General features: G+C 44.4%; 1 protein-coding gene across 2 annotated transcripts in view; it reads left to right on the top strand.

Annotated features, from left to right (window-relative positions):
• The window catches only part of DTX3 (deltex E3 ubiquitin ligase 3), a 224743-nt gene that overhangs the window by 161959 nt on the left and 37075 nt on the right, over positions 1-25709 (top strand). For both annotated transcript variants that reach the window (XM_078688968.1, XM_078688967.1), the window contains exon 3: positions 4822-5558. In XM_078688968.1, the coding sequence (XP_078545094.1) occupies positions 4822-5558 (737 nt within the window). The remainder of the gene's footprint in view (positions 1-4821; positions 5559-25709) is intronic.

Genomic DNA, 25709 nt, shown 5'->3' with positions numbered 1-25709 from the left:
AAGGGTGCTGTGGTTAGGTATAAAAAGACAATGACATTTGTGTGGGGACTGTTCCCTCAGAGTCCCTGTGCTCCTGCACTAATGATAGCTAGCTCCATGATCTAAATAGACCAGCATTTAGAATGCAATAGGTCTTGTGACTTTGAGTTTTGGAGCTACTGGCATTGTAAATGGCAATGCGTTAAACATTTTTTAAAAGCATTGTTATTTACAATACTATAAGCAACACAGATTGCATTTATAGTTCTATGGTTTATCATTTGCATACGTTTGCCAAGCAGCTTTCCTATTGTTTGATCTTAAATACGAGCATGTTTTTTTTTTTTAGCATTGCAAGTTCTTCCACATTTATTTCAATACTGGCTTCCCTTGCTTTCGGGAACCAGGATTGTAAACAAGGCAAATCAGTGGCAGATTTCAGCAGGTTCATAACATTTGAGCTGGGAGGATCAGACAGGATCCTGTTTCCGTTTGAGAAGTCCTGTTTCACCCAGATATAGCAGACTTTGCGGTCATCAGTGTTCCAATAACAGCTCATTGCTTTCATGTTACCAATATAAGGTTGGCTTCAAGAAACAAGGAAAATCACCTGCGCATCATATGTTTGACAAAAGGCTGATATATGTGGGGTGTGTGCAATGTGTAACTGTTTACAGAGGAGTACAGTTGTGTATGGGGGTGAAGGGAAAGCTGAGCAAATAAGAGGGAAAGGCACGGAAATGGGAGAAGACGGAAACGGTGGAAACGAGGGCCACATCGTGAAGGAGGGGGCAACAGAAGAAGCGGGATAAAGGAAAATACAAAGAGTAGGAGAGAAGGTGAGAGGTATGTTAAAAGGCTATTGATGGAGAGGTGAAAGTAGGAGGACGATAAGAGCAGGGGTAGGGAAAAAAGGTGTAGAAACAAAAGAAGGCAAATGATAAAGTAAGAGTGAGAGAATAAGACATGTTTGGTAAATAGTGATGTTGAGTTAGAGGGGAAGAGAAAAGCAATAAGAAAGGGAAGGAGTGAAGTGGAAGAGAGGGGTGTTTCAGAATGAGACAAGAATTAATAAGTTGACCGCTTGGGCCGTATTATAGAAACTTTGGAGTGCTGCCAAAAACAGTACACAACAACTTTGCACTCTTTTTGCTAAGTATGTAATAAAAATAGTCGAGGAATACGAAAGGACATGATGAGAAAAGGAGGGATAGAAGAGTAGATTTTTTTTAGAGGAATAGAGTTGTTGAAGTGGCAGATGAAGTGTGTGAGGCAGGACAACAGAGAAGAAAGATGGACAGGGGAGCCAGAGAGAGGTCACGTGTATGTCTGCGAGTAAAAGAGAACGCGTGTGTGCAGAATGAAAGAGCTCAGTGCTGGAAATGGAAATACACCTGGATACCGTAAATAGGGGGTAAGCATAAAAGGGGTGGGGGTTCACAAGGGGCAGAGTCTGACTTTCAGCGTATACGCAAAAAAAACTGCACCTAAATACATTTGCAACAAGGACCAACTATTTGCTCACCCCCTGAAGTGTTGTAGCTCTGAACGTACAGTACACAAAGCAGTGCAGATGACTGTGCCCTGGGCCAGCAAATCGCACCGGTTCCGGCTCAATAATGACTGCCGGACCGGATCCTCCTGGATCTCTCCACCCCCCCCCCCCCCCCCCTTGCAACACTAGAAGAGAATAAGACCAAAAGAGAGAATGAAGTATAAAGAGAGAAGGACGATGTGTGAGAGCGGGAAGAGAAGTGAGAAAGAAACGAAAGAAAAGTGGGGAATTGGGAAAATAACGAAAGGAAGCCAAAAAAGAGGCTAAGGGAAAGACTTCAAGAGGGGGGTTGCAAAGAGGAAATACAGGCGAACATTAAGGCAAGATTGAAGACGGCGGGAAAGCGGAAGGGGCGAGGTAGAGAGAAGAGGAGACTGAATTAAGGGAAGGCAAGAAAGGGAGGTGGTCGAGGGAAAGAAGCGAAAGAGGGAGAACATTGGAGGGAATAAAAACAAGCATGCAGTGCACTTCGCGCCAGGCGGAAACAAAGCACCAGGAGCTCAGGAGGAGCAGAGTTCCTCTCAGCCATGCTTGGTGAGCTTTGGTTTCGTTTTCGATCTCTTATCTGTATGGGGCCATCTGTTTCTAATTAGCGTGGAGGCGCACACTGCCCCCGGCCTCTCAAAGGAAAAAAATCTTGACAAAACCAAAATTTTTTCCTTTGAGAATTATGGGGCGGTGTGCACCTCCACGCTAATTAGAAACACATGGCCCCATAAAGATAAGAAAGTGCTTCACGACAGCCGTAAAGCAGACAAGCCTGTCCGAATGGGCCGTCTGAAAAGGAGAAAGGGCAGCGACTACAAAACCCCATTTCAAATGGCAGGCCACCGTTTAGCATAGATGTTGACGCAAGCCAATGGAAATTAGTGGTGGGGCTTCAAGTCCCCTTCTCAAATCTACTCTCTTACAATATATCTTGCCCAGCGAGCAGCGCTTTGTGCTGCAACGCCAGGCGAGACCTAATTAAAATGTGTGGATGTAATTCCCCTACAAACTGCATGAGTTTATAAAAAAAGGTAATAGATAAAAAAACAGGGCTACATTTTTAAAGTGTTTCTGGTATGTTTAAGTTAAAACAATCCAGGTGTGCGTGAAAAATGTGTTGAGTTTTGTTTTCAGCCTACTAGATCTTTTAACAATGTGTTGGCTCATGGTCAGGTCATAAACAATGTCTGACATTCAGATCCTAACTTACGAAAGACTGGGCAAGTCACATTTACTTTGGTACCAACCTGATGAAAATATACAGACACAGCTAGGACTAATTGTAGTTGAAATTGTGCCAAGTACTAGTACCACTTTTCTTTCCTTTTCTGTTGCCTTTTTTTGGCCGTGACTTTCTGCTTTTTAATTTCTGTCATGCTTAGTGTTAGATATTACATTTGAAAAATGTTATATTTCCCATGTAGCCTTACTTAAAGAGACCCTGAGATGAATGGGATTTGGGCACTTGTATGAAGCACTGCTCTGACATAGTCTCTTGCAAAAATATTTTGGCAATTTTCAGGTTGTTAGATAAAAAGTTTCCTCTTCAGAGTAAATGACGTTTGTGGAAACTCTCTCCACTTTTTAAGACAAAGGATAAGGAATGCAGAATACCAGGCCTATTGATTGAAACTCTCCTTTAGTATGAAGTCTGCAGTCAAATGTTTGGTTGGAATGGAAGGTGAGCATTATATGTAAATCACTTTTTTGATAAAGTGCAACCTAGCTTTTGTAGTCTTAAAACCATTCGGACAGCCAGAGAAGACATATAATGTAGGCAATATCTGTCTCTGATTAAGCCCACATTGTCTGCAACATTTTGGACTAGATGTAGACAGTCCTATTGTTTCTTCAGCAATCTTTATGGTGTTTTTATTACCCAATGTTCTACAAATTATGGAGCGGACTGTAAACTGTTATAGTCACTTTGGTGGAAATGATAAGATATGGTATGCCTTGTCCAATGCAGTGTTGGATCATTAGCAGAGTATGTCCTCGAGCCTCATCCGGGGCCAAGAAGTAATCATTGATGCTCCTTGATTGGCCTTTCCGTGCTGAGATATACTTAGCTATGTAACGTCATGGTTTCCTCTACTCGTGAAACCTCTACATTTTCTCCTTTGCTGTACATAGTTGCAGCATAGAATGCATAACTCGTATGTCTGTGAAAAATAAAAGACATGTTAATGTCAGATACCCAAGAGCATGTCTTACTTAAACTACGTAGGGAATTGTAAACCATACCATTTTAAAGCAACTAGAAAAAGAGGTGTACCAGTTGAGTATGAAAATAACTGTAGAATTGCTGGAAGGGTTTTTTGTAGGAGAATCTGAGTGGCAGAATTTGTGATAATATTGCACAAAAAACCAGCAGAATACATCGAAGTCTGTATTAATATTTTCCTTTAATGTTCAGCTTTGGCTTTTCGAGAATCAAGTTATAATAAGATATACCATGTAGTGTATTCATTCTCACTGACTAATTAGCGAACATGTACAGAAAGAAAGAGTAACATTTTCACTTATGACCAATGATCAGTGGCATTGTTCGGGAAGGTCTCGGTAAGGTTTCCTTGCCTGCTAGGCCATTCAGATGGACAACATTAGATAATATCCTCAATGTACACAGTTTGGAGATTTAATACTAAATGTGACCAGGAAGTTGGTAGGTAACTTTATATGGTACTACTGTAACAGGGAAAATGTGTATATAAAAGCAAAAAAAGTGAACTTACCTTAAATGGGTGCATTAAGCTGAAGAACGAAAACATGTCCTATGACCATTGAAAATGGCTGTTCTGAGGCTGTCATTACTAAAAACAAATCTACACCTCTGATTATAGACAATAAAAGATACAATGTGTTTTCTAATCAATCTGTGTGTGTGTGTGTGTGTGTGTTTGCTCTTTACAACATGAATTGTTTGAAGGTCAGGATGAGCATATCCTAGCCCATTTCTGCCCCGATCAAACACTCCTGTGTATATTGAGTATTTTTTTCAACTGTGATTTGCTCTTTAGTCCAACAAAATGTGTTACCCCACAAAACAACACAATGCATGAATAAGGACATGCCACATCAAAGGAAGGAACTGTTATGTAATGATTGTGTCCACAACCCTCCCTCAGTCGTATGTTGTTGCTACTCTAATATGCCGTCATGTGATCTCTTTTTCCGACTGTGCACCCTACCCTTTAGTGTTTTATATCAGTTTCTTTGAAATGTTGTGTTTTTGCCCCCTGAGAGCACACTATAATTTGACAGCTCTTCCTTAATTTCTCTCATCCCTCCTTTTCTAGTGTCGTTTGTGTTGTCCAGAATGGCGGCGTGTGGTGGCACATCCAAAAACAAAGTGACAGTGCCCAAGTATGTGTGGGACTTTCTAACCAAGGAGAGCCCCACCAAGCTGGTTAAATTGCGTGATGAGAACAAGGTCCGAATCCTTATTGATGGCGAGACTTCAGAGATTTACGTTCTGCGTCTGACCACTGAGGCTCATGTGGCTGCCAATGGACTATCCCTGGCACGCAAGGCTCTGAAAGCCTTGCTAAAGGAAACAGAAAAGGAGCTCAAAAAGTCACAGCGGATGCATGAGCTTGGCGGTTGCATGGCCTTCTCTGACAAAAGTATGGAGCACGCAGCAGCTGAGCTGCACTATCGCGGCCAGACAGCCTTCTCACGTGCCCAGCATAGCGGTGGCTCCCGGGGGCTCCCAGGCAGCTCACGAGACTTCAGGCGGGAGGAGCCAGTGATGGAAGATGACCAGGAGAACCAGTGCCCAATTTGCTTGGGTGAGATCCAGAACATAAAGACACTAGAAAAGTGCCGGCACTCCTTCTGCGAGGACTGCATCACAAGGGCCCTGCAGGTTAAGAAAGCCTGCCCCATGTGTGGGCGCTTTTATGGTCAACTAGTTGGAAACCAGCCGGAGAATGGGAGGATGTTGGTTTCAAAAGACTCCAGTCTACTCTTACCTGGATACGAGAAATATGGGACCATTATTATCCAATATGTCTTTCCTCCAGGCATTCAAGGGGTAAGCATACACATTTATTTTTTCATTATATATTTCTTTATTGCCTTTTAAAAAAACAGTGAAAACAGTGTTTATATATATGTAATATTACCGCAGGTTATGGAAAGAAATTCAATGCCATCAATCAGGTGGAAGTCAGTATCCTTTGTTGACGGGAAAGGATGCAACAACAGACCCTCGTTCTTCCATGTTCACAATGTGGCAGCTCCATCAGCGCTCTCAGATCTTCTGGTGCTTTTACGCAAAGCCGTAAGCATTACAGACTGTCTCCTTGGCTTTTGAACAGCAGTCCAGCCCACTGAGCCATTAAAAGAATTTCAGGCCCTCTTTTTCTTTCCATCTTTGGGTTGGGTCCCTCTTGGCCACCAGAAAGTCCACTCATAACACTATGCGTGCAACTGCAGATCGTTATTGACCCTCCATTATACCTAACAAAGCTTCCTTTCGGTCAGGAACAATAGATTTCAGATTACAGCTCCAAGTGATTGATCGATCCACTTCCAATATTGAGCAATAACAGGGCATTCCCATACGCATGCATGAAGGTACCATTCGCAAAGTTACAACAGGCACAGGAGGGGTTCGGATCCTATCCATCCTCCACAACCTGGCTGGATGAAAGATTCTGTGGAACTATTTAATTTGTGTTAATCGTAAGCAGACAGATATGGTCAAGGTGCAAGAGGCAATCCTCATCGCCGTCCATTCCTTGCCATTTAGCTTGCATGCGTCCCTCCCATTTCCCCTGGAATTTAGCAAAAGTGCTGGGTGTATTAATTATCAGTGATCTGTATATTTTAGAAATGCTGCTCTTGCCCAGCCTTTCTAGTGTTATCTTAGCTTTGCTGAGGCTAAACCCAGGTATTCTTGTTCAATCAATCAATCAATCAGTATTTGTAAAGTTCTAAATCACCCGTGAGGGTATCCAGGTGCTGGGTTGCAAGGCTCAGTCAAAAAGTCATGACTTGAGTCTCTTTCTGGAATCCGTCAGCAAAGGCCATTCCAGGATTGGTGACGAGGTAGTAGAAGGAAGGCCTCGGCTGTGGCAAAGCACAGTGTCTGTGTGACAGTGGTGGATTGAAGGTTTCTGGATGGTTGGGGGAAGTTTAGAAAGGTGTGGTTGATGTATGCAGGTAAAAGGTCGTGGAGGTTTTTGAAGGCATGTGTCAGTATCTTGAATTGACCTCTTTATAGGACAGGGAGCCAGTGGAGGTTCATGAGGTGTCGGGTGAAGTGGGTTAGTTTGGGCAGGTTGAAGAGGAGTCTTACCCCTGAGTTCTATATCGTCTCTAGTCTCTTCGTGAGTTCGGAGGTGGTTCCTGTGTGCAGTGCGTTGGCGTAGTCCCGCCTTGCTGGTGACTTAGGCTTGCGTGACGGTTTTCCTCATGCTGTTGGGGAGCTATTTGAAGATTCTTCGGAGCATGTGGAGAGTGTGGAAGCAGGCGGAGGAGACTGCGTTGATCTGTCGCTTCATGGTGAGTTTACATTTGTATGTGTCCAAGGCATAGCGGTTTTGTAAATAGAGTAAACATTGTGATTTACAGAGCTTAAACTCGTTTAGCAAACAAGCAAAAGATTTTATATGGCCGGAGGCTCACCCAGGTTTGAGATCCCATATTTGAAGCCTACAAGTTGTGACCTGACCTAGCCAAGAGCCACGCCACAGAGAAGTTTCTTTTGTTAGGGTTTTGAGCCACTTGATGACTTGCAGGGCCTGCTACCAGCGCTGCAGCAGCAATTTTTTAACATATGGAATTGTGCTGGGGATGTTGTCCTGTATAATAATGAGTAGATATCGTGCTGCTCTAGAAGCTCCATTTCCAGTCTGATCATGAGCTGTCCTCTTCTCCAAAGAGCCAATCATTGTGTGGAATTAAATTTGAGTGTAGTAATATAACTGAACGTCGAGTGTTACATATTGTAACTGTGGGTATTTCATAAATTAAACTTGTGGCCTCCCACCAATTCATAAAAAAGCTTCTCAGTAAGAGATTGTAGGTCCTGAAAGAATTGGGCACGCTTAGAAAATTCAGTATGTTTAAAAATCGGGTAGCAATATTGACTCGTATATTGCACTACCTTCCATAATGGGTAGTGCCAAGTAAGCCCATCAATCCAGCTTTCGTATAGTGTGTTGAAACAATAGTGTGATGTTCAGGTCCCACCCCTTATTTGCATCTTTCAACACTCAGATATTTTAAGTGGCTATTTGCCACCCTTATTAGGGGTCGGTTGGTGATGTTGTGATGGGTTGCGTAGCATTGACATAAATATGGTTTTGTCCCAGTTTACCTATAGATCAAAAGCATAGCCATAGAGATTTGCACCCTCCGAGTAACCCAAAGGAAAGGAAATATCGGTTTGCTAAATGTAAAACAAGAATCCATCCATTTAGAGGGATATACTATATCTTTCTGCCCATTCTGTTAGCAAAATTCTACCATTTTATCTTCACAGCACCACCGCACAGCCAGGGGGTCAATTGCTAATGCAAATAGAAGTGGGGAGAGTGGAGAGCACTGCAGCATGTTAATGAAAATGTGAAGAAAGCACCCCTTTCACCCTGACCTGTGCCCCAGGAGCAGTATATAATGTCTTCAATAATCTATGAAAGCACCTGGTGCAGGAAAGGCCAGTGCACTGAATCAAAGGGATTTTCATAGTCAATGGATCAGAGAGACATAGCCACACGTGTTTTGTGAGCCAGAGCCAGCACAATAGGATTATTTCTAAGGCAGTGACGGGTGCTGCCGGACAGCATAAAGTGTTTTTTGATCATAGTTAATGAGGATGTGTACTGCTTTGGACAGTTGTGTACTAAAAAATTGTGGCTATTACCTTCACCACAATGTTTATAGCTTATATTGGCTGAAACTAGCTGCACTCGTTGGAGGGGGGCGCTTTCCGACTTTTAAGATTACAGAGATTGTTGCTCCCTGTAAATCATAGGGTAAATGAGCCTGTAGTGTGAGTCTCCTCAAATACTGCACCTAGATGTTATTGTATGCAGGTTTGTAGAGCGCACTGTAAACTAGTAGGGTATCCTGGTGCTGAGCCGGTGTGAGTCTAGGCACACCTAGGGCCTAGTGGGACTGCTCAATACGCCAGATCTGCAGCTTCTTGTGGCATTAAAAGAGCGAGGAGGTGGCTCCTATTTGTAGCAACAGGTCGTTCCTTCTTTTAGAAGCAATGTAGGAGAAGGCTGAATCTGCTGTCGATAGCAATGCATACTTTTTAAGAAACACCATTGGGTTGCCATTGTGGCCCAAGGCTTGCCAGAGTATCTCTTTTTATTGCTTTTTGTATGTCCTCAGCTGAGATAAGGAGGTCCAGCTCCACCAGCACTGCATCTGAGAAAGTGGTAGAGGAAGAGATCATTGAATATTGGATGAACAAATTCTACCTGTGGGAGCACACACTGTGCGTACATGTTTCTGTAGTATTTAGCATAGGTTTCCGTAATATTTATGCTGTCGGACTTCAACTGGTTGTGACTTTCCTGCATTACGGGAACTCTCCTTACTTCCACTTCCCTGTAGGCCATTTAGAATAGCAGCTTACCCTCTTTTACCCCCATTTGTAACCGATATGTTTCGAAAATACCAACACATTTTGGCTGAGTCTATCAAAGTATTTTTTAGAGGAGACAGAGCCATTTCCAACCATCTAAGTGTGATCTCTGACCCTATTTTCTAGATTCAATATTTCCTGATCTAAGGTTTCTAGTGCCCTTTCTCGATTCCTAGCTCTGCCCTTGATGTACCACAGGGCCTTTCCTCAGACTACAGTTTTAAATACCTCACAGTGGGTTGAAGCCGAGGGAACCAAATTGGTATTATTTCAAAGTCTCCTGTTGTTAGCTTCCTGAGTAGTTTGGCCAAGTGCTTATCTTTCAGCCACAAGGTGTTCATGCGACAAACACTCCTCTGTCCTTTTTTTGTACTGTGGAATACTGTTTTGATTGGGGCATCGTCAGAAAGCGCTGTAGGAAGAATACAGGCTTGTTTCATACCCGTGGAGTCTGACACTGGAACAAAGATTTAATCAATAGGTGATGTAGAGTAATACTGAGCTGAGTAGTAAGCATAATGCCTGGCTCCTCTGTTCCATCAACTCCATGTGTCAACAAGGTCCAGTGAGGCCATTCACTTGTAGAAGGCCTTTGGTCTGCTGGAGGAGGCTGATGAATTCACATCAAGAGATGCATTCATCACCAAGTTGAAGTCATCGCCAACGATTGTCAAATCAGGGCTGGACCGGAAGTACTTTGGAAAAGAATGCAAGGATATAATCAGATAAACCTGGAGGGACTTATACACTAATAAGGGACCACCCTTGCCTACTCAGCATGCCGCTCACCAGGGCACAAGTCCTAAAAAAAGAAGTGGGGGGACGCTGTCACCAGAAGTGACGTCACGACCGGAAGTGACATCACGAAAGGTGGCTTGTACCATCGGGCTCATTGCCTCCCCTTGCTCACCCCTTAGATGCGATTGCATCTGAGAAGTCAGCACGTGAGCAGCGTGCTGTGAGCTCCGATCTCGTCCCAGAGAGGCCAAAGAGTGAAGTCCAGCTATTTGGCAGGGGGTAAAATTAGTGGGGGGACGCCGTCCACCCGCGTGGTACCCCAACTCGAGCCCTGCCGCTCTCTCTCAGAACCCTTCCCAGTGCATCTGTTTGTGTTGCTGTTACCGTGAACATGAAGGAGTTGCTGAGCATGGTTGCCACCCCCTTCCCCGAGATCCCAGAGAAAACCCTTAATAACATACCCTTGCGTACTCGTGATAACCGAAAAATTCTCCTTTGGTGCTGGGAAGGTGGGTCTCCGTGAGAAGGAAATCATTAGGAGCGTGCTTTTTGACATATTCCATTACTGCCCCTATTTAATTTTATCGTACGCCCATTCAATTCCAGGGCATAGTACAGTATTGTCCATGAGTTACATTGGGCATTCTAACATGTGAAGAGTTAGTGCTGTGTATGATTGACCTTTAAGAGAGGCGCACTGCTGGGAGCACACCTCCACCGTCCGCTGCATGTGTGTTGTGATGAGGACCTGTGGTGGGACCCACGCGTTTCTTTCTATCTCACCCACCTTATTTCAACTGAGGTGTTGTATTCCTGTTTACATGTCAGCAGCGGACCAACTCATGCCTGCTGTTATGTTGTGAAACCAAATAAACCACCAAACCAAAACTTTTCAAAAGACCCTCACTCCCCCAACCTCCATCCACTAAATGCATCCTCCCCTGAAGCGTCACCCTTAAAAAACCTATGAACATTTAAGTCTAACAGGTGGTGTACATAGGGAGGTACTTATGGAGATCTTACGCTGTAATCTCCGCCATCTGGGTTGTTTGATCTACTGCTTTACCATGGCCATGATGGAAACTGATACGTACTGCCCAGTCCGATGTACATCAGAAGAATGTTGCAAGAATCAATAGAGTCTGATCAATGTGGAGAGGTGGCAATATTGAAGGATCAGTGACCATAAAAGAGGACTTATGTGACCCCAAGAAAAGTGCGTTGAGGTCACGGAGAAGAAGCTCATATATGCATTGAGACAGTGCCCCCCCCAGGTCATGCTGTGCAGAGTTGTTTGCCTCTTTGCCAAAGTTGTGTTGGGAGGTGGCCCCCTTGCCCCCCCACCTCCCCCATTGCTGACATTGTACTGTTCCTTTAGGGTCGTTTCCGTCTTGCTGTCACCTGGAATTAAGGCTCAGGTTAGTTTGAGGGGTGTCTCTGATTTTTTTTTCTTTCTTCGACCCAGTGTTTCAAAAAGTAAATCTTACCCTGGAAGGTAACTCGGAGCTTGATGGGAAACATCAAGTTGCATTCCAGTTGAAGAGCTCTGAGTTTTTGTATAACTGTCAGAAAGGACCGCCTCTGTAGCTGCACCAGGTGTGTGTAGTCTGGTGATATCAATATTCTTTGATTGTCATGCAGTACTGGTGCACACCTACCTCAGAATGACGTCTCTCTTTAAATAACTAAAGAGGCGAGCAACATGAGTTTTGGTGGAGCACTTAGGGGCCTCCTAGACGCTGGACCTCTGTACACATGTTCAATAATAAAACATGGTGAGAACTTATCTCCTGGAATCTAGGTTTGTAGCCAGGTAGTAAGAATTGATCCCTCATCATGCCTTCTGCACCCTCCGCAATGCCCACTGCACAGGTGTTTGATTGGCTTCTTCTTTCAGCCCCTTCCTCTCTTTCCTCCAAGCGCCTCAACACCTCGATTAAGTGTGAACGTTTTTATGGTTTAATTATTAACTGAATAAAGAAATTTCAGTCAGTCATAGCGTGAAAGTGAAGACTGCATGGTCTGTTTCCACCGTTGATACTTGGTTTTCAGCTTCAGTGAACCATACAGTTGTCGTGCATAGTGAAAATGCCAGCACCAGATGCAGATCATGAGGCAAGAAAGTGCGTGATTGGGCGGGTCTCAGAGTTGGGGAGGCTGCTAGGAAAGCCTAAAGAGGAATTCTGATTCAGAGTATTTTCCCGGACAGATTCACATGGAGCTTTTCCTCAGCCTATTTAATGCTTCAAGGAAGAATCAATAATCAGTGAAACATTTTAATGAGATGGGACATTTTGGAAGTCTAATGCATAGCTTCTGCAGCCTTTTTTCTCTGTCCTGTACGTGTGGCACCTGTTGTCAAATATACATCTGTATTTCCCCACTCATGATCAGTGTGGAAAAAACATTCTAATTTTCTGGTTCCTAATATTATCAGTTCTGCTTTGGCTTCTCATTTAAAAGCTTCACTGTTTGCCATCTATATGCTTTTTAGGTCAAAGCCTACCAGACAGTGCGGCTGTCTGGTTTGTTAACGACATCTTGGAGAAAATTCAGAAACCAACCTGGGAATGATTTCTGCCCATTGCATACCAAAGGCTTTGTGGTTTGTAAAGAAAATGAGCTTGCTTTATTTGTGTAGGCTGTCCAGCTTGAGTTCGTCCCTTCCCTTGTCCAAATCCTGTTTAATGTATTCTTCAACCAGTACTGAATTTCTCTAAACAGGCCTTTAAATAGTGTTCTTATCTTGTTACATTTGTGGTGCATTCAAACACAGAGGTCCAGTGTCAGGCTCTGTCTTCCAGGGAGATGGTGTTTACTTTTCTTTCTCTGACTTTAAAGTGAGAGGATTTATGTGCCCCACTCCACTCTACTCTGCCCCACTCAACACTGTGCCACTCCACTCCGCGTCACTGCACTCTACTCTGCTCCACTCCACTCTGCGCTACTTAACTCAACGCCTCTCTGCTCTAAACGACTTTACTTTAGGTCAATGCACTCTACCACACTACTCTACTATGCTCCGCAGCACTCTTTGTCACTGCACTCGATGCCAGTCCACTCTAACCCACTCTATTCTGCTCTGCACAAGTGCATTCTACACCACTTCCTTCTCTCTAGTCTGAAACAATCTACTCTACGCCCCTTTTTTGCACTCTACGCCACTCCAGTCTACCCTGCCCCTCTCCACTCTATGCTGCTGCACTCTATACCACTGCACTCTATAGCACTTTACTCAAAACCAGTACACTCTACGCTATTGCACTCTTCTCCAATCTAGTCTGCACCACAGCCCTGTACGTCACTATACTCTATTCTGCAATACTCTAAGCCCCTGCACTCTACGCCAATCTACTCTACACCAATGCACTCTATGCCATTCTACTCCGCCACACTGCATCTTTTGCCACTAAACTCTACACCACTCTACTGCACTTTATGCCAAAGCACTCTGTGTCACCCTACTCTACCCCCCTACACTCTACACCACTCCACCCCACTCTGTTGTTCACTACTGCATTCTGTGACACTACACTCTAGGCCACTTCACTGTATGGCTCTCCATTCTACTAAAAAAAATTGATGGTCAGAATGCAGAACAATGTCATACATTCACCCCTGTACAGAGATCTGGGCCTAAATCCATCGTTTTTTTTGCTCCCATTGCCGTTCCAGTTTGAACCCAGCCATTTGCAAATCAGTCTTGGCCCTCTATTCTACTCTGCACCAATCTATTCTATGCCAGTGCACTCTACCTCACTCTACTACGCACCACTGCACTCTATGCCACTGCACCACTCAACTCTATGCCAATGCACTCTATGTCATTGTACTCTGACACTCTACTCTTCAAGATTGCACTCTCCACCACTGAACTCAATACCACTCTGCTCTGTGCAACTGCACCCAATGCCATTGCATTCTACTCTGCACCTCTCAACTCTACGCCACTCTACTACACTTTTCACCGGTGCACTCTATGCCACTGCACTCTGCGCCATTCTACTCTGCATCACTCCACTCTATGACACTCTAATCTATTCTGAACTGCTGCACTCCACGCCACTGCACTCTACAGCACTCTACTTATGCCACTGCACTCTAGTCCATTCTACTCTACACCTCTGCACTCTACCCTGCACCACTCCACTTTATCCTGCACAACTCCACTTTGTGCCACTCTACTTTATGCCTTCAATACTCCCCTTTCTGATGCTCTACTCTACCACACTCTACTCTGCTCTAACACTAAACCACTCTACAGTGCTCTACGCTACTCCCTCCACGCCACTCCATGTCACTACACTTCACTCCATTCTACAACCATGTACTCCACTCCATGCCATTCTGCTCTTCTACACAACTCCACTCTATGCCACTCCACTCTACAACAATCTCTACTCCGCTCTACGTCACTCTACTCTACAACACTCTACTCCACTCAACACCCTCTACGCCACTCTGCTCTACACCACTTCATGCCACTCCAGCCTACAACACTTTACTCCACTCTGACACTCTACTCCCACTACAATACTAACAACACTCTGCACCACTCCACCCCACTCTACGACTCTCCATAACACTCCACTCTACTCCAGTTGATGATACTCCACTCCATTCTCCTTTAACGCTCTAAGGTTTACCCAGGTTGAACAACAGCCACACTGGTATCCAACATGGCTAAAATATATAGGCACAGGTAATAGCTCTTGCATAGGCGAGACCTATTGACTTTTACGGTGCTTGTTTAGTTATACTGCAGATGCACAACATGGGCCTTTAACAATGAATTTGTTTTTATTTTTGTTTTTTGCAATACGTTATAGCCAGTGAAAAAAGCTTTAAAGCATCAGGGGGAAAAGGCAAAGGTATGCAAAGATGTGCAGACAATATGATGTCATTTTGCCTGTCCATACAGGCTTATGTGAAGGTGAAATGAAATGATAGGTAGAGAGCACCACTGATTTATAAGTAATTTATTTTCCCTTATATAGTCCTATAGACAGTAGAGTGGCATCTCTCTAGTAGTCTGTGATCGTTGTTGTTTTTATTTGTATAAATTGGTTGTACATTGTTTATTGATTGTAAAAGCTATTCCATGTACTATTTACTTGAGTGAAGCCTATAGCCTTCTTGCCATGTGGTAAATAAATAAATATTACCCTATTTTTGACTAGACTTATAGCATAACAGATAGCTCAATAAATAAGAGTCAAGATTCGAGGTAGTAGGAGTTTCTGCAGGTTTATTACAGCATAAGGACAGGATCAGGACAACCTGCATAGGAACAGAGTGACAGGGCCCAGCAGGACAACTGGGGCCCAGCAAGGGAAAAGAGGCCCAGCAGCTGCTGGGGCTAGGTCTGGGATGAGCGCGCTAACATTCAATAACAAAACACAGGCATATATACATAGCGCGAACACATAGCATTACATTGCAGTAGGCGTAGCAGTGGGTGGAGCAGAAGGCGTGACGCGTAGCAGTCGCGAAAGATAACAGTAAAAAGAGGTGTAACTGGGAGTATACATAGACATGTGATGCAAACGTAACAGAATATGTCATGAATGGGCGGAAACATAGGAGGGGGCTACCTAAGGAGCCGGGACCTCTAACCTAATGGTGCGCGAAAACTGGCAATGACGTGTTACTAGGAGAAGCTGGGGGCTACGAACTCTGTGCTAGGAGCAGAGACTAGAGTCTGGAGGGTCGGAGCGACATGTACCTAAACCCTATCTGGTATCTAATGTTTAGGGAACATGTTGATATAAACTAGAAGTCATGAGGGGAAAAGCTAACTTGATTCTAAGACTGGACCATGCATTATTCTACATGTAGTGCGTGATGAAGAATACTAAATGACCATTAAATACAGTATTTCTCTAACGTGGAGACGAAAAGGCTAGACAATGACGGAAACTATTGATACAGTTCAGTAGCTTAGGAATGCAGAGAGGAGGACTGAACTGATAGCTGGAATCATAACATACTCTTGGCAGACTCAGAGGCAGAGCCGGGCTGCACCGGGCACTGCGAGGCAGGAAGTAAGTGAAGGGTCGAGGATACAGGTGGGGGCTGTATCGCTCCTCAGCGAGGCTTTCAGGAGACAGAAGCTGAATCCAGGGTCCGGGCCCTTTTGAGGCCTGGAAACGGGGACTTTATAATGGAATAACGTGCACACTGAGAAACGTGGCAACATTACTTTACATAGGCCTGATATTCGTAGTATTCACGAGGACTGGAAAATGACATATCAGAGGTGGACACAACTGTAATTGCGCCTTTAATCGGACATGGGGAATAACATATGCATATTGGTCATGCACACATAACATATGATGGATGAGGCGTAGGGACACAGAACATAGCAAAATTTACTTTTCCACATTCCCTCCTTGTCACTACGTTTCCATCAGGAAACATCAATTTTCATGATACCATCTATCATTTCATACAGTACCATTTGTTCGTCTCGAATTATCTTGGAACGGGATTTGGAACGGGGCTTGGGACTAGGAATACAAGAGGTAGCACACATACTGCAAATCGCAGGGCCACATTGTATACAGAGGCAGCAGCTAAATATGATCGCTACTGCAATACCTAGAAAGGACAGGACTTTCCATCCCCATGCGGAAATTATATTCCAGAACCAACCGGACCATGTCCAGGTGCCTGGATCTTGATGTAACAGATGGGCAATTTTATGGAGTCTGGTTATAGCTGAATAAACAGACGGCGCGTTATTTGGAATGAAAATGCAGCAACTAGATCCGATGACTCTACAGGCCCCGCCCCTATCGGCCAGTATGACGTCAAGGACGAGACGATTTTGCAAAACGACAAATCTCATAGCAGATTGTTCTTCGGTTAGGTTACCTAGAGCAGAAGCAGTCTCATTAACTACAGCTTCAAGGGTTCTTGTTAACCTACGGATTAGCTTACTATTCTGGACAGGTCCTACGAAGAAGAAGAAACCTTTATTGAAATCTGTATACTGTTCTAGAGTAGTTTCAGTATAATCGACAATTGGGGACTCCCTTCTATGTCTAATGTGTACTAGATGTGTGTTTCTGTGATAATCAGATGGGGCTAGAAAAACAGGTGGCAGTAGGAAGGCAATATAACAGGTTCCCTCCCAATCGAGGGGCAGACGGACATATGCAGTTTGACCACAAATAAAATAAGAATGACGTGAAGCTTTGAAAATAGATTTCCCACTGTCACTATACTTGATAACAGTAGTACATTCACTATGACCTACATGTACAGAACCATAACTACGGACACATAATTCGCCTTTGACTGGTAGTACTGAAATAGCAGGTAAGTCTGGAGTAGTATCAGACTGAACATTCAGGACCATGAAATTCGACGAATAATTACCTAAATTATATACTTCGTTTTCTAGATCTAAACCTGTTCTGTGGGGGAAACCTTGCTTGTCTGAAAAACATGTACTGTTAAGAAAAGACATATCTGTTGAGGATGACGTTAACGTGGACCATGCTCCACACGAACCATTATGTGAGAATGGATAAGGAAACAGTGGCAGAACTCCCTTCGGTGTCTGGAAAGGGGGGAGTCGACCACACACCCAACAATTAGTGGCATTGCTGGTCTGGTGTGAATAATGTAACATACGGATAAATGTGTTGTTACGCATAGCGAGGCGGTATGAATATTCGTGAGGAGGCAGATCACTAAACGTGTGCTCTACTGTAGCATTAGTAGACATATTAGCATGAGGAACTGGAAAACACAGGAAAAGTGCGTAACTAGTGCAGGAAATCATTATGCTGAGAAATAATATGAAACTCAGAAAAACGATACATTGGAGTGAACTTCGACTGACTCTCTCACTATGGGGGTCTATTTTATACATGTCAGAAACAGTCCAACCGTTTCACCTAGGGGAGGACTTATACAATCAAACTGACTGACTTATTTTACTAGACCTGAGCTTTAACTTATACTCCTGCTGCGGAGTTTTCTCTAATAAGGGAGGGGTTGTAATAATGTCTTGTGCGGGACAGTCCTTTAAAACAATGTTCTGGCAATCTTTCGAATCCTGGAAATCCTTGGAAATGTTCTTGGAGACTGGTTTCAATCCTTTGAAAAGTTTTACATGAGAAAGGTGGACCCACCCCTTCCTGCCTTCCAACTTGACGGCAGTACGGGTGGTCAAGAGGACCTGACGTGGCTCCTTCCAACGTGGTTCCAGCGGACTTGATCTGTCAAAATTTCTGATCATCACAAGGGAGCCTGGAACGATCTCGTGCGGTGCCACCTCGGTATTGTCTGGAAATGCGGCGGCAACCTGTGAACGACATGAGTTGAGGGCAGACATCAAGGAAGCTAGGTAATCTGTCAGCATATTACATGAAACATCGGTAATACTTCGGGGCCTAGGAGTACCCCACATGTTAGGGGGGCGGCCGAATACGACCTCGTACGGGGACAGACCTGATCTGGAATGTGCGACCATGCGCATATAAAACAAAGCGACTGGCAGAGCTATTAACCAGTCCACACCTTTGTCTTTACAGACTTTTGCAATGCGGATTTTCAGGGTCTGATTATGTCTCTCTACGAGACCGGCTGCTTCAGGATGGCGTACACAATGGAACTTCCACTGGTACCCTAACAAAAGGGAAACGTGCTTCATGAGTTCAGATGAGAATGGCTGGCCGTTATCAGAATATACGACTCTAGGGAGTCCGTATCTAGGGAAAAATTCACGAACCAACTGCTTGGCAGTGGTCGCGGCTGTGTAATCTGGAACTGGATATGCTTCTGTCCACCTGGACAAAGCGCATACAACTACAAGGACATACTTGAAACCTCGACATCGCTCCATCTGAATATAATCCATCTGGAGGACCTCAAAAGGGTGGTCAGGGGGCTGGAAACCACCTTGTTCCACCGGGACACTTTTACCTGGATTAAACTGACAACATATCATACAGGTGCGGACTTTCTGCTTGACTGCAGCTCGTAAATGCTTGTTGAACCAAATGTTCTGGATACTGTCTAACATAGCTTTTTCTCCTAAATGGGCTGGACTATGTGCGGTATTGATAATGACTTGAACCATAGAATCGGGGAGAAACCATGTGGCTCTACCCTTCGTTAACCATCCTTGATCTGTCTGGACCCCTCCTTGTTCAGACCATTTCTTGATTTCATCGGGAGTAGCATGTAACTGTATATCTATGACATCTTGTGTAGGGTCCTTAACTGTCATGCATGTAATCAGATCTGGAGTACGTGTCTGATTAACTGGAATGTCTGGAGTCTGTGCTGTAAGCTTGGCTGTGCGGTCTGCTAGATCATTACCCTGGGAGATAATGTCAGTGACTTTCGTATGTGCTTTACATTTCATGATAGCAATAGATGTCGGTAAATGTATGGCATCTAACAGGGCTTGAATAAGGAGACCATGCTGAATCTTGGTTCCATGAGAAGTCATGAAACCTCTCTCCTGCCAGAGCACTCCGAAGTCGTGTACAACTCCGAATGCGTAACGTGAATCTGTGTAAACATTAACCTTCAGGTTCTTGGCATGTATACAGGCTTGTGTCAGAGCGACTAGCTCTGCTGCTTGAGCGGACAGGGTATCAATACGGTGTGTTTCAATAACTTCAGTGTCAGTAGTCACTGCATACGCGGCGACTAGTTCTCCTGTACTAGTTCTCATACATGAACCATCCACATAAAGTGTCAAGTCGGGATCTGGTAACGGAATGTCTGTCAGATCTTGTCTTGGCTTCGTCGTAATATTAACTACTTCCACACAGTCGTGTGGGTCTGGATTTGAATTAACTGATGGTAACAGTGTAGCGGGATTCAGAATGTTGCAGCGTCTGATTTCTATGTGTGGCTGGAACAGTGTCAATTCATAACCTGTTAAACGTGCAGTTGTCAAGTGCTGTGTTTGTGTTCGGTTTAAAAGAACTTCCACTGAATGTGGGACTTGTACTGTCAGGGAGTGTCCTAAAACTATGGAATCACTTTGTCTGATAGCTAGAGCTGTGGCTGCAACTGACTTGAGGCACGCAGGCAACGCCTGGGCGACTGGATCTAATGTGCTCGAAAAATAAGCACAGGGCTTGTATTGTCCTGCTTGATCTTGTGTGAGAACAGATAATGCTGTACCTTCGCGTTCAGTAACGAAAAGTGTAAAAGGCTTACTGTAGTTCGGTGTAGCTAGAACTGGAGCTTGACATAGGGCTTTCTTTAACTCGTTGAAACTAAGTGTATGTTCAGATGTCCAAGGGAGGACAGTCGATACGGCTGCCTCCTGTGTCGTTAACTGTATCAGTGGCTTGGCTAGAAATGCATACTGGGGAATCCATTGTCTACAATAAGAAGTAAGGCCGATAAAGGCACGTACCTCCTTCTGGGTTCTGGGCTGGGGAAGACTCGCTATTAACTGGATACGGTCGGGTGTCAACTGCCTACCCCTCTTGGACAGCAAGTGTCCTAAGTATACCACTTGCTGGACACAGAATTGAAGCTTCGAAGGTGACACCTTGTGCCCCATCTCGGCTAGAAAATACAGAACTGTAAGGGATGCTCGCTCGCAAGCACGTTCAGAACGGGCTGTGATCAGTAGATCATCGACATACTGGAGCAGGGCAGTGTCAGTTGGCATGTGAATATTGTCTAGTTGTCTCTTAAGTGGTTGACTATAAATACTAGGACTTTCTGTGAAACCTTGAGGAGCGCGTGTAAACATATAGCTCCTTCCATTTAAACAAAATCCGAAAAGAAACTGGCTGTCTGGATGAATTGGAACACTGAAAAATGCATTCTTGAGGTCTATGACAGTGAAAAACATGGCTTCGGAATCAATGGCTGTTAACAGGGAAGAAATATCTGGGACAACTGGGTACTGAGGAATAATACATTTGTTAAGCTCTCGTAAATCAATCACTAATCGATATACTGGGGGTGCATTCGGATCAGTACGTTTCATGACTGGAATGATCGGAGAATTACATACATTGGAGTCAGTTTCTACAACTACTCCTTGAGCCATGAGCTCGTCAATAATTTTGGATAAGGCTGCTACAGCCTCGGGTGGCAATCTGTACTGTCTGATTCGTGGTAACACTACACCTGGCTTGAGAGTCACACAATGGGGTGTGATTTGCATGTAACCTACATCAGTTGGACCTTGCGCCCATAAATGCTGCGGAACATTAGACAATCTTGAATCAAAATCTCGTAATACATAGTGACCCTTAAAGTCACGTAGGAACAGACGTATTCCCTCTGGGGAACAGCAAATAACTGCACCTAACTCTTTCAGTGTCTTAATGCCTAATAGGTTTTCTGGACATGACTCAGTAAGTAACAGATCAGTAGTACGGGACAATGGACCTACTTCTAGAGTGACTGGCTGTGATATCTCGTTAACTATTGGCTTTCCTGAAAATCCAAGGGAAACATTTCTTGAGCCTGAGAGCGGAGCCCCTGGAACTTCGGCATGACTAATTGTGGTCCTACTTGCCCCTGTATCAATCAAAAACTTTCTGTCTTTCCCTAATACTTGACTATGAACATAGGGACCTTCTTGATCTACAGGTATGTCGATGAGAGGCAAGCCTACCTCCCTCTCTAGGCTGTTTCATGAATATGACTGGTACTCTGGATACTCAGACTGTGCATACTGGTACATCTGCGATGTAACATGCTGTGTTGCAGCAATAGGCTGCGGTACTGAAACTGTCTGTTGTGCATTCTGTGGCTGAGGAATCTGTGAAACTTGTTCTTGTCTAGGCGGACGTGGTCTTTCTTTAGTCTTACCAGTAGCTATGTTATGTTTCAGAACTGCACACTCGTTTATAAAATGACCTGGCTGTTTACAATAATTGCAGTTCCCTTTAACGGGAGCTGCAGGATGACTGGCTTGATTCGGACCCCTCTTCTGACTGTCTTGAGGAACAGATTGTGCAACTAGCACTTTCATTTTCGTGTCTTTCATACGTTTTCTTTCGTGTTCTTGCTCTTCTCTGATTCTATTCTGGTGGTACTGGAGCATCTGGAGCATCTGGGACGGAGTATTTGCTTGCCAGGTGCTTTCGACTTTTAAAACTCGGTTTTTAATTTGTGGGCTTGAATTCTCAACTAATTTGGTGACGAAAAGATGAGGGTATGACTCACTACTTGTCTTGAGACCACTATTAATACTGAAGCATTTTTCAAATCTAGAATAAAAATCACTAATATCTTCATCTTGTTTCTGTTTACAGGCTGAGATTGCATCCCAGTCTTCTTTTCTCGTTGTCAATAATCTGGGTAAAACTTGAATCAGTAATTCTGGTAATTCTTTACATTTATCTCCAAGACCGGTACCTGGTACTCGTGCCTTGTCTTCAGCTTCTAGAGCTGCCCAATCGATCTTTTTCTCTCCCACCTCCCATTCTTTTTCCTTTAACTTTTCATACACCCCTGCGGGTAACAGGACCTTTAACATTTTAATGATATCTGGATAAGTGTATTCTCCCATACGGAGCATGTCTTTTAATTCTCTATGGAACCCTGCTGGATCTTTGTCATGACAGGGGATTAATTTCTTCATTTCCAGAAGTTCCATCTTCGATATTGGAGTGTATACAAACACTCGTTGCATTACGCCACCCGCCCCTTGGACTGGGTGGACTTCTCGTAACGGATTCTGTCTGTCTATGTAGAATGGTTTACTTTCTGGGGGTGAGACATGAACAAAATGCGGGTTCAGGAACGTTCTATATTTGTGGCGCTGTTCTAGAATGACACTAATTAAATCGGTACCTAGACCTCTCCATCTATACTGGAGTAACTCGTTCAGGACATCGTGTAACGGACCTGGATCAGAATGTTGACCCTCATACAGAGTAATGAGGTACTGGATCATATACATACCCACCAGTCGTTGCTCGGCTGGGGGCAGTTTCAGAAACATTTGTACCACTATTTCGTCTGGAAAAGTGGTAGAATCAGTAATCCATCGGACTGCTGATCGGGCTAGTTCTTGTTCATGCATAGTACTTAATTCACTGTAACCGATTCGTGATTTCAGAATGTAATCGGTAGCTTGAAATACTTGTTCTAGAGAACCTTGTTCTGGTGCTAGATGATGAAAAATAGACTTGGGTTCTAGACGTAAATGGCGATCTGGAAATCTGGATTTTCCTACATACGCTATTCTGGCGGGATTCTCGTTCTCTTCCTCTTCAGGATCAGAGATACTTTCTTTCTCGCTTACTTGTGCTGCTTTACGCTGGTCGTGTAACCTTATTATTTCTTTACGAATTTTCTTGTACATACTCTCCATGGCACTGACGGTCTTGTGCTTACCCTCGGCTATATTATCACTCCACCTTGTCAGGATTCTCATTTCGGCGGGATCTTTAGACGGGTAATCTTGTTCTCTTATTAGACAATTGATCAGGAACTTTAATATCATGAGCTGAATCTCGGCTTTCCTTTGAGACATAATCTCGCCAATACTTTCTGGATCATCCCCTGTACGGATGAAACGATATATTCTGTCTAGATCTTCTTTCATATTTGGCAGGGTGACTAGATACTCGGTCACTCTCCTTACACGTAAGGAATATAAAACCATAGTATATTCGCCTGGAACTGGATCATAGACACATTCGTTAAGGGCTTGCCTGATTTCTGTAACAGACTTATTACTTTTAGGAGTACGCTGTGATGCTTGAGCATGTAATTCGAGTGCTGATAAACGCTTGTGTGGCGGCGGGGTTTGAGGAGTAGCTCCTCCTGCGGCCCCTAAACTGGAGTCGTCTACTGAGGCTCTACGTCCTGGCAGAGTGGGAAATGGAACTGTAGGCTGGACCGGGGGTACCGTAACAGGTACTCCGGTGTCTGGAGGAACATGAATTACCTGGTTTACAGGGACTGGCGGAGCGCGAACAGGATTGGCATATTCGGGGACTGTGTCGTCAAAATAGGACGAAATAAAAATATCAGCTGCGGTCGGTTTGTGACGTAGTTTGGTCGGAATTAATGGTGGCGGGAAATTACTGGATGCCTCTGGGGTCGCTTTTGGCACTCCTTCGGCAAGAAGAGGATACATACCCTTAATAAGGGCATGCCTCTGTCTGTCTGACTGTTCGGCTTTGACTTGTTCACCTATCTCGATTAATTCTCTTACTTGAGCTCGTTCTTGGGATTCTCTACTTAACTCTGACTTTCTGACTTCCTTTTCCGTTCTTCTATGCGCCTCTTTACGCCATAACTCGATGGCATCTTTCTGTGACTGTCTGGCTTTCTTTTTCCATAATGCTTCTTCTACTCGCATGATACATTCAGCATCCCATGTACCCGATACGGGCCATCTATACTTTTCTTCTAACTGTTTGGTATACTCTACCCATAAATCTAGATACATTATGGCGCTTATGCCATGTTTCTGATACATAAAATGACCTGGACTGTCCCTAGGCGGGACAGGAACTGCTTCCTCTAACAGACCCTTTCTAGTTTTTAACTGACGTAACTTGGAAAATATAGGCATGACTGAACTGTAATCTGGACACAATACAATACACAATAAAAACACGAAATCACATCGCACTCATACCACAACATTAAAATACATAAAGAACATTATAAATAACAGTTCGAACAGAATATTACCTGGAATACTGAGAACAGAAATAGAACAGATTTTCTCGAGAACGGAACAGACTAGAATTACTGGATGCACTGCTGTAACAGTACGGAACATACCGGTCCCATAAAGGGACGCATCAAGACCCGTATCCACCTAGGTGAACACTTCGTTTGTGAGTCTGGGCACCACCAACCCACGGACCAGGAGTCAATTTAGATTGGTCCTGTCTAGATACTACCCCAGCAATGGTACTCACCGGGCAGCACGGAACGGAAGGCCTCGGACGGGACTGGACGACGGACGACGAACTTCGGACTTCAGACTTCAGTTACAGGTGGGCCTCCGGATACCTCGGACCTTGGACTCTCGGCTTGGGCTCTGGTCGGGACTCGCCGCGTTCCTCCACCGTCTCGTTCGGATGCTGGACCGCCTCCTCCGTCTCCTCCGTGGGCCTGAGGGATACTTGAGCAGAAATATCTGCCACTGCGCAGAAGAGTTCCGTCACGACTGCAGAGGGTCAGGGGGTCGGCGTGGCTTCACCGACGCGTGGGGAAAGGGCAAGTCCCTATTCGGGCGCCATTATGTGGTAAATAAATAAATAATACCCTATTTTTGACTAGACTTATAGCATAACAGATAGCTCAATAAATAAGAGTCAAGATTCGAGGTAGTAGGAGTTTCTGCAGGTTTATTACAGCATAAGGACAGGATCAGGACAACCTGCATAGGAACAGAGTGACAGGGCCCAGCAGGACAACTGGGGCCCAGCAAGGGAAAAGAGGCCCAGCAGCTGCTGGGGCTAGGTCTGGGATGAGCGCGCTAACATACAATAACAAAACACAGGCATATATACATAGCGCGAACACATAGCATTACATTGCAGTAGGCGTAGCAGTGGGTGGAGCAGAAGGCGTGACGCGTAGCAGTCGCGAAAGATAACAGTAAAAAGAGGTGTAACTGGGAGTATACATAGACATGTGATGCAAACGTAACAGAATATGTCATGAATGGGCGGAAACATAGGAGGGGGCTACCTAAGGAGCCGGGACCTCTAACCTAATGGTGCGCGAAAACTGGCAATGACGTGTTACTAGGAGAAGCTGGGGGCTACGAACTCTGTGCTAGGAGCAGAGACTAGAGTCTGGAGGGTCGGAGCGACATGTACCTAAACCCTATCTGGTATCTAATGTTTAGGGAACATGTTGATA

Source organism: Lissotriton helveticus, chromosome 1_1, assembly GCF_964261635.1.
Source record: "Lissotriton helveticus chromosome 1_1, aLisHel1.1, whole genome shotgun sequence".
Lineage (NCBI taxonomy): Eukaryota > Metazoa > Chordata > Amphibia > Caudata > Salamandridae > Lissotriton > Lissotriton helveticus.
This window is presented reverse-complemented; position numbering and strand designations above follow the sequence as displayed.